Source organism: Piliocolobus tephrosceles, chromosome 6, assembly GCF_002776525.5.
Source record: "Piliocolobus tephrosceles isolate RC106 chromosome 6, ASM277652v3, whole genome shotgun sequence".
NCBI lineage: Eukaryota > Metazoa > Chordata > Mammalia > Primates > Cercopithecidae > Piliocolobus > Piliocolobus tephrosceles.
In genome coordinates this window covers 30,790,337-30,802,943 of record NC_045439.1, presented here as the reverse complement: position 1 = coordinate 30,802,943, position 12,607 = coordinate 30,790,337, and the positions used below count along the sequence as shown (strand labels likewise).

Here is a 12,607-nt window from a genome sequence, read left to right as displayed (position 1 = left end):
CTTGAGCCACTGCGCCCGGCCAATTTTTGTATTTTTAGTAGAGACAGGGTTTCACCATGTTGGCCAGGGTGGTCTTGAACTCCTGACCTCATGATCTGCCCACCTCAGCCTACCAAAGTGCTGGGATTATAGGCATGAGCCACCATGCCCGGCCTTACTCTAGGATTCTTAATACATCATGTAACTTCAGACTTCCTGTGTTCTAGAAGACAGTTTTGGGAGCCATCTTTTTAGAGTTTGTTTTTTTGTTTTCTGAGAGTATTGATAAATTTAAAAATCCTTCTTGAAGCAAGGAAATTTGTATCAGAATTAATTTCTGGAAAATACCTGGTTGTGTTCTGTGGGTGTGAGCTCAGGTCTGTGACCTCTGATCAAACAGTAAGGAAGGTAGTGTGGTAGTGTTTACTTCTAGAGAAAAAATGTAAGCAATGTTTTTGAGGGTCACAGGATGGGATGTTTAGGAGTGATGTTTTATATATATATATATATATAAATATAAATATACACATATACATACACATACACACACACACACACACACAAAGGACTGTACATTACCGTTATTTTTGTAGAGAAAGTCTCACTAATAATATGAAGGGTTCCAAAGTTAACCTCTCATCCCTGAACTTGTTAAATGAAACCAGGCATTGTGGAAAGAAAACTTGCTTCTGGGTCTTGCTTTCTCTTTGCAACCGTTGGGAAGGTAAAGAAAGAGAATCGATACAGAATCCAAAAACTTGATCTCTGGCTCCCACCCTTCTTAAATAATGTTAGTGGTGCAAGATATCTTGTCACACCTGTGCTCTGCTACCACTGGCTTTCTCTTTTCTTGTCTGTCCTTCGGTTCATGTTGGGCCAGTGTGTTTTGTTTTCTGTCTTCAAAGGGAAATTGAAACTAGGAGAGGGGAAAGAATAAATACATTTAGATATCTTCTTGACCTAGGTTGCAAAAGCGATATCTTGGTTTAAGAAAATGTGATGGAAGGATTCTAGAGAAATGCCTTCAGGAGAAGTTTCTGTGTTCAAACTTGGCAGGGAGGGGCTGGGGGGCAGGAAATTCAGAGCAGGCCTAAAGCAGCGTTGGTATTGGTTGTGCTTGTTTCATTCCTCCCCACCCACCCTTTTTTTGTGCCCATAAGCACAGCAGAATCGTGCTTGTTAACTATTCTAGAGTCAGGTCGCTTTCTGTGTAGGATTTAGGAATATCAATAGACAGTGCATGATAAAAACTGGGATTTTATAGCATTGTTTTCTTATTCCTAGAGCCTGATTAATTTCTCTTGAACTTGAGAGATTCTTGAAAGGTTCTCTGCTTCTACTTCCACTTACTACTTATACTTAGTGAATTTCTAGGCCTGGGAGTTATGAGATTGAGTCTTCTAGATCTTTGTGTGGTTGTGGCATGGAAAATGATCTTGTATATTGTGTTGTGTTGTATTTCTAGAACTCTATGGCTTTGACGTGCTCATAGATTCTACTCTGAAGCCATGGTTGTTGGAAGTGAATCTCTCTCCTTCTTTGGCCTGGTAAGTCAGTTCCATCAACTAGAAAAGGACAAATCTTCAAGTAGTACTTAAAACACTTTTTTTTTTTTTTTTGATCATTTCTTTTGGCACTAGAAGACTGCTTTTTTCCTAGTTATTAGATGGAGATAACCAGACGTTCTTAAATTAACTGGTTTATGGCATAATATCAAAGTGCATATGACAACCATGAATCTCTGTCTTCCTAGTTAATTTACAATTATATGATTCCTGTTTATTAGGTTTCTAAGGGATGATTCTTGCATTCAGTTTTATCCCTGTATTTTTTTAAACAGTAAGTCTTGTATTAAGGGTAAAGAAATACATAAGACATTATATTTCCTTCATTACCAAAAGTTTTATAGGTTCAAATCCACATATACTGTAAAGGTATAAACCTGGATCTAGGGCCATGTGGATAATATGTGGTCCTTTTACCCTGTCCCATGTTTAAAGTCATCCAAGTTTAAAGTCAAAAACTTCAAAACAACTTAAAAAAATTTTTTTTTTACTAACCTGTTGTTTAGTAGAAGAAAATAAACATATTTTTCAATACCAGGGAAGATTCTTATTATATTTGCAGCTACAGCCAGAATTTCTGTTCACTGTACACTTCTCTAAACAGAGAACTCTAGAGATTTATGCCAAAGACCACCCAGCTGCTGCGTTTTTAAGGATGAGAGATATTGGCAGAATGCCAAGGAATCAAATAAAGACAGATTGACTACTTTTAGAGTGGGAGTTTGGCTTAACTTCCATAGTAAGGTGTAGAGCTAGATATTACAGATGCTTCAGATGTTATGCAGCTTTTGTCAAGTCAGCCTTTTGCAGGTTGTCCAGTAAAGTATATTATACTATCCTTTAGAAGTTAGAAATCCCCAGAAGGAGGCACTGAATAGCAGCCAGAGCAGTTTGGTTCGTGGAAGAACACCTCAGCACTGAAGCCACTGTGGCCATCACTGCCACAGGGAGGCCTCTTGCTTTTGGTCACTGTTGTTTTTGTTTTCATGTGGGTTTCCCCCCATCTGGTGAGATTTTGGTATAACTTGTATTTTTTTTTTTTTTTTTTTTGCCCTATATGCAAGCCTGCAAGCCTAAGAAGATTGTTTTAGAGCAGACAATAAAGACTTGAAAAAGTACCAATGTGGCTAGAGTTGCTTCTCTTGCATGTGAATGTGACTTGACTGTTGCAGCAGCAAAAAGTAATTTGAATGGTGGTGGGCACACTCATAAAAGAGCATACTGAAAATCTGAACCTCTGAAATCCACAGTTTTAATGAAGCAGTATTCTTGACTTGCGCAAAATTTGAATTGCACAAGACCTTCTGGTATAAAGAAAATTGCATGTTAGAGAATCAATGGATGGTGCTGCGTTTGCATTAGAGAGAACAAATTTAACACCAGGGTTTCATTTCTCATATTTTTGCCCAGAATTTTTTCCCCACCCCCACCCATGGATTTTATGGGCTTTATATATTGCTCTTCATTGACATTTGGAAACTTTGCTCCATTGGGACCCATTAGAGGGCGGCTATTCTGTTAACCTACACACTTATCAATTGCTCTTTTCTTTCTGTGTTCTGTTAGTGATGCACCTCTGGACCTAAAGATTAAAGCCAGTATGATTTCAGATATGTTCACTGTTGTAGGTGAGTAGTAGTATTTTCTGAACTGGACTCATAAAAATTAACTAGAGCGTCCATTTTGTCAGACTCCATAGGTTTTGCCAACTGGCAATTCCTAAGCCATGCTGAATGGTTTGTCTTAAAAAATTATATTTTCGGGGAAATGTTTCAATGTTTCCATGCCCTTTGGCTCCATCCTGTACTGAGGCTGAACCACAACCAAGGCTGAGACCTGGGGCACAGGAATTAGGAGCTGAGGAAGAGAATTAGCAAAGATCTGGAAAAGGTGTATTTCTCTCCAACCTGGGAAAGTAAAACCCACTGAAGAAGCCTTGTTACAAAGGAGACTGGCTATATTTCTGCTAGACAGTCTGTCTCTACTGGTCTCTATGTGATCCCTTCTGTAGTAGTTATAACCAAAGCAGCCCAAAGAAGAAATCTCATTTTAAGTAGATAAGCCAAAACTTTGAAGTGGAGATGGGCAGTCAGGTGGGTATTTTGTGGGCTTGTTGGGTTTTTTTTCTTTTTTTTTTTGAGACGGAGTCTCGCTCTGTTGCCCAGGCTGGAGTGCAGTGGCCGGATCTCAGCTCACTGCAAGCTCCGCCTCCCGGGTTTACGCCATTCTCCTGCCTCAGCCTCCCGAGTAGCTGGGACCACAGGGGCCCGCCACCTCACCCGGCTAGTTTTTTTTTTTTTTTTTTTAGTAGAGACGGGGTTTCACCAGGTTAGCCAGGATGGTCTCGATCTCCTGACCTTGTGATCCGCCCGTCTCGGCCTCCCAAAGTGCTGGGATTACAGGCTTGAGCCACCGCGCCCGGCCCAGGGTTTTTTTTAGGTACTATAAAAACACATAACAAAATATATTTGAGATAAACTGGTACCTGATGTACCAGCAAATGCTGTAAAACTTAGCTACTCTATTTTCCCTGGATGAGAATCTGCTGCTTTTTAGGAAGTAAGTGAAATTAGCTGAAGTCCAGTTTCCAAAGCCATAGATAATCTACAAAGCCCATTTTGAAAGCTGCCAATAGACCACCTTCTGCAGTTCCAGAAGTAGATCATGTCACAGGACAAGACTGTTCACTTGCTTTCATAAAAATAACTTTATTTTCCAGTCATCATCCAGGTAGCCACTTTAAAGTAACTTGCTTTTATTAACAACTGTGTGTTTCAAAATGGCGATTTGCAGTTATTCTTAGGTTCATCAAAAATCTACATCTCTTTCTCACTCAGAATCACATTTCAGCTACCCAACCAGCAAGGTTCATTCATCTGCATATTTCCCTTTTTCTTGTCTCTAGTTATGGTGGTTCAGAGTTGAAGCAGAGTGCGTGTGGGAGAATTGTGCATTATCCTCCTGAGGATAGATCTCTGTGATATTTATGACAGTGAAACTGAGTTTGTATATCTAAAGAAAAGGTGCAGCCAGACCTGCTAATTTCTTAGAAAATGGCAAGTTTTAATGTTGCCCATTCCCCATTCAGGATTTGTGTGCCAAGATCCTGCCCAGCGGGCATCAACCCGGCCAATTTATCCCACCTTTGAGTCTTCCAGGCGAAACCCTTTCCAAAAACCTCAGGTAAGCCAATTCCTCAGCAGGGAGCCTGAAGGAGGCTTACTGGGAAGTGGCAGCTGATGTAACTGGGGGAACAGAAGCACTGTGGGTATGAGGTCACTTAGAGCAGGAGAATTTGGGGATCACGCTAGACAGGAGGCAGTTATATTCAGCTGTAACTAATAGCTTATGCTTTCAACATTTTCCAACAAACTTACTCCCTGTTTTTTGTTTTGTCTTTTCTCTTGGCTTCTTTTTTCATTATCTTCCTTTCTGTTTTTAAAAATCACTTTTTTTTCCGCCTCAGATTGATATGCTCAGAAACAAGGCACAGAAAAGGAGCCTATTAATTCTTAGTCATTATTGCGTTCTTTCTGATCTTCGGACTAGCTTTATAAAGAAGATGCTTTCTTGAAATAGTATCTTCTCTACAAGTAATTCTCCTGAAAGGACCCTCCATGATCATGAGTTATTGATTGAGGCTAAGTGAGATAAAAGCCCAAAGAAACTTACACTTTTCTAAAATATCATTAATCAAGCATTGCTTCATTCTTTGTGTACTCTGCATTTTTGTTCCAGTTAAACCAATCAGCTAATCCTTCCATTTACTCATTCCATCATCTCGTCAGTCCCTGCCTGTTTTGACCCTGCTAATTTCCCACTTTTGTTTCTTGGCCTTTAACATTTCTTCTTATTTAAAAAAAAAATCCACTTTGCTCTTCTATTCCCCTCTGGTTTGATTGCTTTGCCTGCTCAGACATTTTGGAAGTCTTTTCTCATTAAATCCATCATGACCTTTACTTTTCATTTTAACATTTATTTACCTCTTCTATATTACATTGTTTTGCATTCATTGATTTGTTGCTTTTAAATTGTTCTGTACTCTCCTGCCAGATTGTAGACTCTTTGAAGGCATAAGCAGCTTTTTCTTCCTACTCCCCATTTTCTTTTTCTTTTTCTTCTCCTCTCCTTTTATCTCTGCCCCAAATCCACTTTAACCCTTTACTCCTCACTTTTTTCCTCCCTTCTTCCACTCCCATTCCTCCTCTTGTTCCTTTTGCTTGCTAGTCTCATTTGGAGTAGTGCTATTTTCTGTTTGCCAAACTCATATGCTATTATTTATTCAGATAATTTTTTATTAGAACAGGGTTTTCAAACTCAAGTGCCTAGAGGGCCTGCAGGCAGGTAATATAAATGAGTAAATAGAGGCAGGTGTAAAACAGCTAAGAGTGATATGACTGAGGTAAACTGGAGAGTGCATACCTCATCTGAAAGGTGTGGCTGTTTTACTAATGTGCTCTAGCTAATTACTGTCATGCGTAAGTGTGGGCCAGGTGTTACGAGATTTTCCTATTGTCAAGAGAAATCAGAAATCTTACTTTTAAATATTGGCAGCCACTTCATTAGAAACAATACTTTGCAGGCCAAGCATAACATGTCTTTGAGCTAGATTCAGTCTTTGCCTATCTATGACCCCATGCTGTAGAATTATTCCCTAATTAATGTTGGGATGTGGAACAGAGTGTACTGTATTTTAAAGGCTATTATCTTGGATTAGATGCAAAATCAGTTACCAGGGTTGTACTTGATCAGTGCATCATCACAGATCAAAGGGTTTTCTTTAATTTTTAATAAGGAAAAGTAGAGGATTAACCTAGATGTACTAGGAAAACTTAATTTAGGCAGCCACATTCCTTTGCAAATTGTTTCCTGCAGTATCTGTGGCAAGAACCACAGGATTATGTGTAAAGGATCATGAACATTTCTGTGCAGCTTTAACATAGTTTCTGCCAGGTTTCACTTCTAGAGGTAGTGTATTCCCAATCTTGGATGAATTGATCCCTTTTCTTAGTTTGCCTGTCAGCTTTATTGGCAACTCTTTGCAAACTCTAGAAAATCTATTCAATGTTTGTTTTGCCAACTGGTAGGTAATGGCATGATTTCATCCATAAGCAGCCTACAGGACACTTATATAAAGGCTAAAGGAACTGTAGATTAGTTATGTGTACTGTGTGAAACCAGTTTGTCAGGCGGACTAGTTGACTTCAGGATCTTCAGTATCTGGCAGTAGGATTGTGCCCTCAGCGGTTAGAAGTTGAAGCTGGAATATATATGGCATAGGAGAAAGCAGTGTGAAAGATAATCAATGTTCTAACCTTCCAACTACAAAGTGTAGGGCTCTTGCTTTTAGTTTCTGCTTGGAGATTATTTTTTCCTTTTTTATATCATAGATCTATGAGATGGAAAATGTAGGCATATTAGGAGAAGATAAGGGTTTATTCCATTTTTCTGTGTTTTATAGCGTCCAGTATCTGCACAGTTTCAGTCATCAAAGGCCAAGCAGGTAAGTTCTAGATCTTTTGGAAACTTCATTCAAATTTTATTTTCATTCTCCAAATGGAAAATTTTTTAGCTTGAGTTTTTCGTGGTACATATTTTTATGTACCTATTTTTTTGCGCAGTTTATTCACAAAATAAATGAAAATAAATGCATAGAAGTCTTTTTGGTTATAGAATATAAGAGTAGACAATACAGGAACTTAGGGATCCTCTTTTCCTGATAGTGATTATACCGAGATGGAGGCTGTTGAATTTAAATGATGAACAGGTGCTTAAAGGCATATCTATCACTTTGACCAAAATATTCCAGGAAGGAAATTTTCCAGTTCACAAATGAACTTCATTTTTTTTAAAAAACATTTTACGAAACATACTATTGTCTATAGCTTAATATTGGAAATGTTTTCATATTGGGTGTTGGGTTGTATTTGCGTTCCTTAACAGGTGACATTTCAAATATGTAGTGATTTGCAGTTTATAAATCTTAGAAGCTCTGCCACAATAGTATCTCAGATGCCACCTTTGAAATACAAACATCTTTCTTTCTGAATGATCAGCATTTGCTTTCTTTCTGTTTTTGTTAGCAGTGTTTGAGATTAACCATTGCTTTCTTCTGCACAGATTTTAAAAATTCTTTCTGAAGTAATAGGCTAGCAGTGGGGGTCCTGTGCCTGCTATTTGATGTTTTAGTATGAGGGATATAGATATTCTCATATATAAATGTGTCACTGCAACTATTGTTTAGCAAAAAGCTCCAATATATTTATTTTGGCATTTGTACTCTCTGATGCAATTTCTGGTAAGCTTGAATGCTTGACTCGTAACTTTCTTAGCTACTGTTTCTGATAAAGTGATTTATATGGTTTATGTGAATCCAAGAAATGAAAAATAATTTACTGGATGCCTTGTCTAATATTTCGTAACTGATTAATGTTGTTCTGTAGTATGAGTTTTGGGGCTTAGTTGGTAGAATTCGAAACTCTATAATATGTAGTGTTTTATATTTAGTAAATACCTAAGTATGCTAGCTGCTCCCATGGCAAAAACAATACAATAAGGCTGTTGACTCCAAAGAGCTTATCTTCTAAATATACCTGGAACTAATGTACTGAAAGGAGTACGTCAGGAAAGGAGTACTCTTTCATAGCCTGTGGCATTTGGCTCTAAAGAAGTGTCTTTGATATGTAATTCTAATTTATTTTTACTTGTTTATTTGAGACAGGGTGTCACTCCATCACCCAGGCTGGAGTGCAGTGACGCGATCACAGCTCACTACAGCCTGGACTTCCTGGGCTCAGGTGATCCTCCCACCTCTGCCTCTTGAGTAGCTAGGACTATAGGTGCACACCACCACGCCTGGCTAATTTTTTGTATTTTTGATAGAGATGAGGGTTTTGAATGGTTACCCAGGTTGGTCTGGAACTCCTGAGTTCAAGCGATCTGCCCGCCTCGGCCCTCCCAAAGTGCTGGGATTGCAGGCATGAGCCACCATGCCCAGCCTTTGATATGTAATTCTAATCTTAATTTCTCATTATCAATTTTAATTCCATTACATCTAGTTGCATTGCTTGAATTACCATAGGTTGTAATAGGCTTGTGGGAGAGCAAGACCTCTCTTTAATAGTGATGTATTTGAACACTTGCTTACGCGACAGCCAGCTTTATACAAGTTGAATTCTTTGACTTTTATTGTTCTTTGCAATGTTCTATTTTGTCATTGTCTTTCTGTTAACGAAGCACTCTTAACTTCACAGGTATTTTCATGGGAGTTAAGTAAAAAAAAAGTCTCTGTTCTGACCAGTTAGACTGTATCAAGCTTTCTTTTTCTGTTGCTGTCAGATTGTGAATTCTCTTAGTTCTTTGCCCTTTTTCTGCCGTTTCCTTTTTAAACCATTATCTCTATATTTCTCCTTTCTCTTTAATGTCCATGGTTCAAATTTTCCACTCACCAGAAATTGTATTGCATGGAACTGTGGAAAGAATATGGACTTTTACAGTCAGATAGACCTGGATTCAAATTTTAGCTCTGCCAAAAATTAGCAATTAGACCTTTGGGCAAGTTCTCTTACCTGGATAATAATATATACATGAAGTTCTGGTGAGAAAGAAATGATAAAATAGAGGTAAAATATTCAGGATAAGTGCTAGACATGTAGTTTATACTAAGAAGATTTACTCCCCTTCACACTTTTGAGTCTTTTGATTTTCCCAGTGTCAAGATCTCTTGTTATTTTGATATTCACCTGTTTGTAGTCATGTTTTTCACATTTGCCATCATCCACAAATGCTCTTTTGTTTGATTCACTGCTATTTATCTTACAGTTACACTGTTTTCAGTTTTTGTTGATGTGTTATATTCTGGCACTAACCCCCAACTGGAAATATAATTTAGAATAAAAATTTTATGAAATTTTCTCAAATCCAAAGACATTTAATATATTGCTATAGTTCCCCTTTTAAAAATCTTGTCCTAAAAATCAAACTTTTAAAGCATGTTTTAAAGTAAAGCATTCTCCATACTATTCTTCATAAGTCCATAATCCTCTAAATTATTAGGGATCTTTTGCTTTTAATATTTGTTCCATTATTTTACTAGGGATTCAAGTTAGATTTACCAGGCAGCAACCACCAGGAGCAAATTTCTTACATTTTTGAAAATTAGTACCTCATTTGGTTTTTTTCTAATCTGGTACCTCCTCAGTTCTTCACAATTTTTCAGACATAATTATAAGTGGTTTTGGTAAGTTTTGTTTGTTTTAAAGCCAATTTCCTTAATAACACAATGCATGTCTCTCAGATCTGCTGGCTTACATTTATTCCAAATTTCTAGATGTTGCATATCTCTTTTCATTTTGTTTTATTTTTTACTGTTACACAAGCCTACTTACTTTCTCCCCTCTACCCGCCAGTTTCAAAGTATACCCTGATTATCAGTATGTTTAAACCTTCTCTTAGAAACCATTTTTTTGATCCATTTCCACTTAGATTTATTGATAATGTGGTCTTTTCCATTTGTTTTCTTTCATTTGATAGCATTCATTTTGCTTTTAAACTTGATTTTACCTTTTGTTTTTTAGATGGTAAAATGTATCACATATAAGTTGAGCTATTTCTAGTTCCTTTGCTTTTAATGAAGAATTCCAAACTTTGTAAAACTGCATTGGGAGATTTTTATTCTTTGCATGTGTTCTCTTTCAAGCAAATTTTATTTTTGCCTCTCAATTATGGTATATCCTTAGGGTATCTTGCCATTTTTCCCCATTCCACATTTTGTTAAGTTCTTCTCATCACTGGTACTTGCCAGATTTTTTTATGCTGAGAGTCATTTTCTGATTCAACATCTGTTTCTTACTTCTTTGATTGAGTGGAGACTGGTGGTTCCTTGTCTCGGTAATTTCACATTTTCAGCCAGTTGTTCCTTAGCAATGACGGTTAGATATGTAAGATTTCTTCTCTGGGAAGATTTCTGAATCGTAAGTTGTACTATTGATAAATTTATCTTTGGTGCATGTTGCATGGCAGAATTCTTAACTTGACAGTAATTTGACAGTTTATAATTTATCTGAGCACTGGATATCTAAATCATGTATCTTTTAGGCAGAGGCAATGGTTCTCCTCTCTAAGTTCAGAGGACCCTTATTTCCTTAGTACATTCAGTCAACTCATGGAAATATGTGGATTTATTATATCTACCACCCAGAGAATGTAGTCGATGTGCCCAAAGGCAAAACTGCAGAATGACTTGCATTTGGACTGTTTTGCCTTGTTTTTGATAGTCTTGATGGCCTTTCAAATCAGTCTGATTCCGTTTTTTTTTTTTTTAACCTTTGCTTTGTTTTTAATCTCCAAGTATGTCTCCGCAACACTCATAAGCATTTATTTTCTTTTTTTCTGTCCGCCTTATCCTTTCTTCTTCTCTTCTCTCTTTCTCTGCCTTTTCTTTCATCTGTGTCTATAATTCAGGTCACAGAATTATATACCTTTCTCAGAGTGCTTAAATACCCCAACTAGAAGCACAGACCTGAATTCCTACGTGCCTCTACCCGACCCCAAACAGTCCACAAATATGTACACAGTAGCTAGACCTGGAATTGTAGGCTGTAACAAAGGAGTGGTTGTGAATGTATATGGGAGACAACTCTTTGAACGTGATTGGCAGACAAGTTTTAAGAGTTTTGGGGTGCTAATTCATTGGTTAGAGAAACCACATTAGGTTAGTAAGAGAAGGTTGCCACATCATTATCTCAATTTCTAGAAGCCAGGAATATTAAAAGACCATTAAAAACAATATCCAGGAATTGGAGGTTCTCATTAGGTGTTATTCAATAGTGATTTGAACCCTGTTCTTTTAAATACAGCCAGGCATTTCTTAATCTGTTTAATAGTTAATAACTTTTTCTTTAAATACTTTTAATTAAACTTTGATATAGCTTTCAGTTTATTAACCTTCTAAGTAACATTCTTTCTGTTCTTAAATGCTTAATAAAAATACCTATTTTTATTATATCATTTACATGAATGCTTATTTCTTACTCTGTCTTTACATAATTTGAGATTTGAGGCCCTTAGATAGTGTCATGTAAGAAAGCTACTTAACTTTAGAGGACAACTGCCTGTGGCTTTATTGTTTTGTTTTGTTTTTTTGTTTGTTTGTGTTTTGAGATAGAGTTTTGCTTTTGTCACCCAGGCTGGAGTGCAATGGGGCAGTCTTGGCTCACTGCAACCTCTGCCTCCAGGGTCCAAGCGATTCTCTTGCCTCAGCCTCTTACGTAGTTGAGACCACAGGCATGTGCCACCACGCCCAGCTAATTTTGTATTTTGAGTAGAGACGAGGTTTCACCATGTTGGCCATGGTTGGTCTCGAACTCCTGAACTCAGGTGATCCACCTGTCTTGGCCTCCCAAAGTGCTGGGATTACAGGTGTGAGCCACAGCACCAGGCTTTGCCAGTGGCTTTATGATCAGAGAGGCTGTCATGCGTGAACTAGATAAGTATTTTTTGGCAAACAATAAATCTCGTGTGTGATCACGAGAAAAGTCCTTAAACTATCCATTTAATATTTTTGGCTTTTCCAAATTATACATTAAATAAGCATTCACACTTTTCAAAGATTTATAAACAATGGTTATATTATTTATATTTGTTTCCTTCCTAAATCTTTCAACTTTCCCCTATAAACCCTCTCATTTTAACATCTACTGTTTAATGTATTCCCAGAGATTGAGTAAGTAAAAATATTTCCCGAAATCCTTCTGCAGAGTTTACTTCTAGCCATGATTGATGTCAGCACTTTCACTTATTTGTTTGTTCAACCAATATTTCTTGATTGACTTCATGCCAAGTACAGTGTATTGTTCTGGATGTTGAAGATACCACAGTAAAAGCCCCTGCACTTCACATGTTGCTTACATCTGTTGATTTCATGGTTTTCTTGTTATAGACATCCATCATGGAGTTGCCGATCAGAAAAGTTAGCTTTTATAACTCCCATGGTAGCTTTGGAGATTGGTTAGATGGTCTCTCTTGTGTCCAAAGATAAAACCATCCATGGTTGGTTATTTGTG

The 12,607-nt window shown here is 37.4% G+C and overlaps 1 protein-coding gene across 11 annotated transcripts in view; it reads left to right on the top strand.

Annotated features, from left to right (window-relative positions):
* Window positions 1-12,607, top strand: part of TTLL5 (tubulin tyrosine ligase like 5) — a 301,096-nt gene that overhangs the window by 66,358 nt on the left and 222,131 nt on the right. For 8 of the 11 annotated variants that reach the window (XM_023184466.2, XM_023184458.2, XM_023184441.2 and 5 more), the window contains exons 13-16: window positions 1,445-1,526; window positions 3,111-3,172; window positions 4,633-4,727; window positions 7,006-7,047. In XM_023184466.2, coding sequence (XP_023040234.2) covers window positions 1,445-1,526; window positions 3,111-3,172; window positions 4,633-4,727; window positions 7,006-7,047 — 281 coding nt within the window. The remainder of the gene's footprint in view (window positions 1-1,444; window positions 1,527-3,110; window positions 3,173-4,632; window positions 4,728-7,005; window positions 7,048-12,607) is intronic. The other 3 variants (XM_023184491.2, XM_023184480.2, XM_023184475.2) reach the window with 1 other exon arrangement.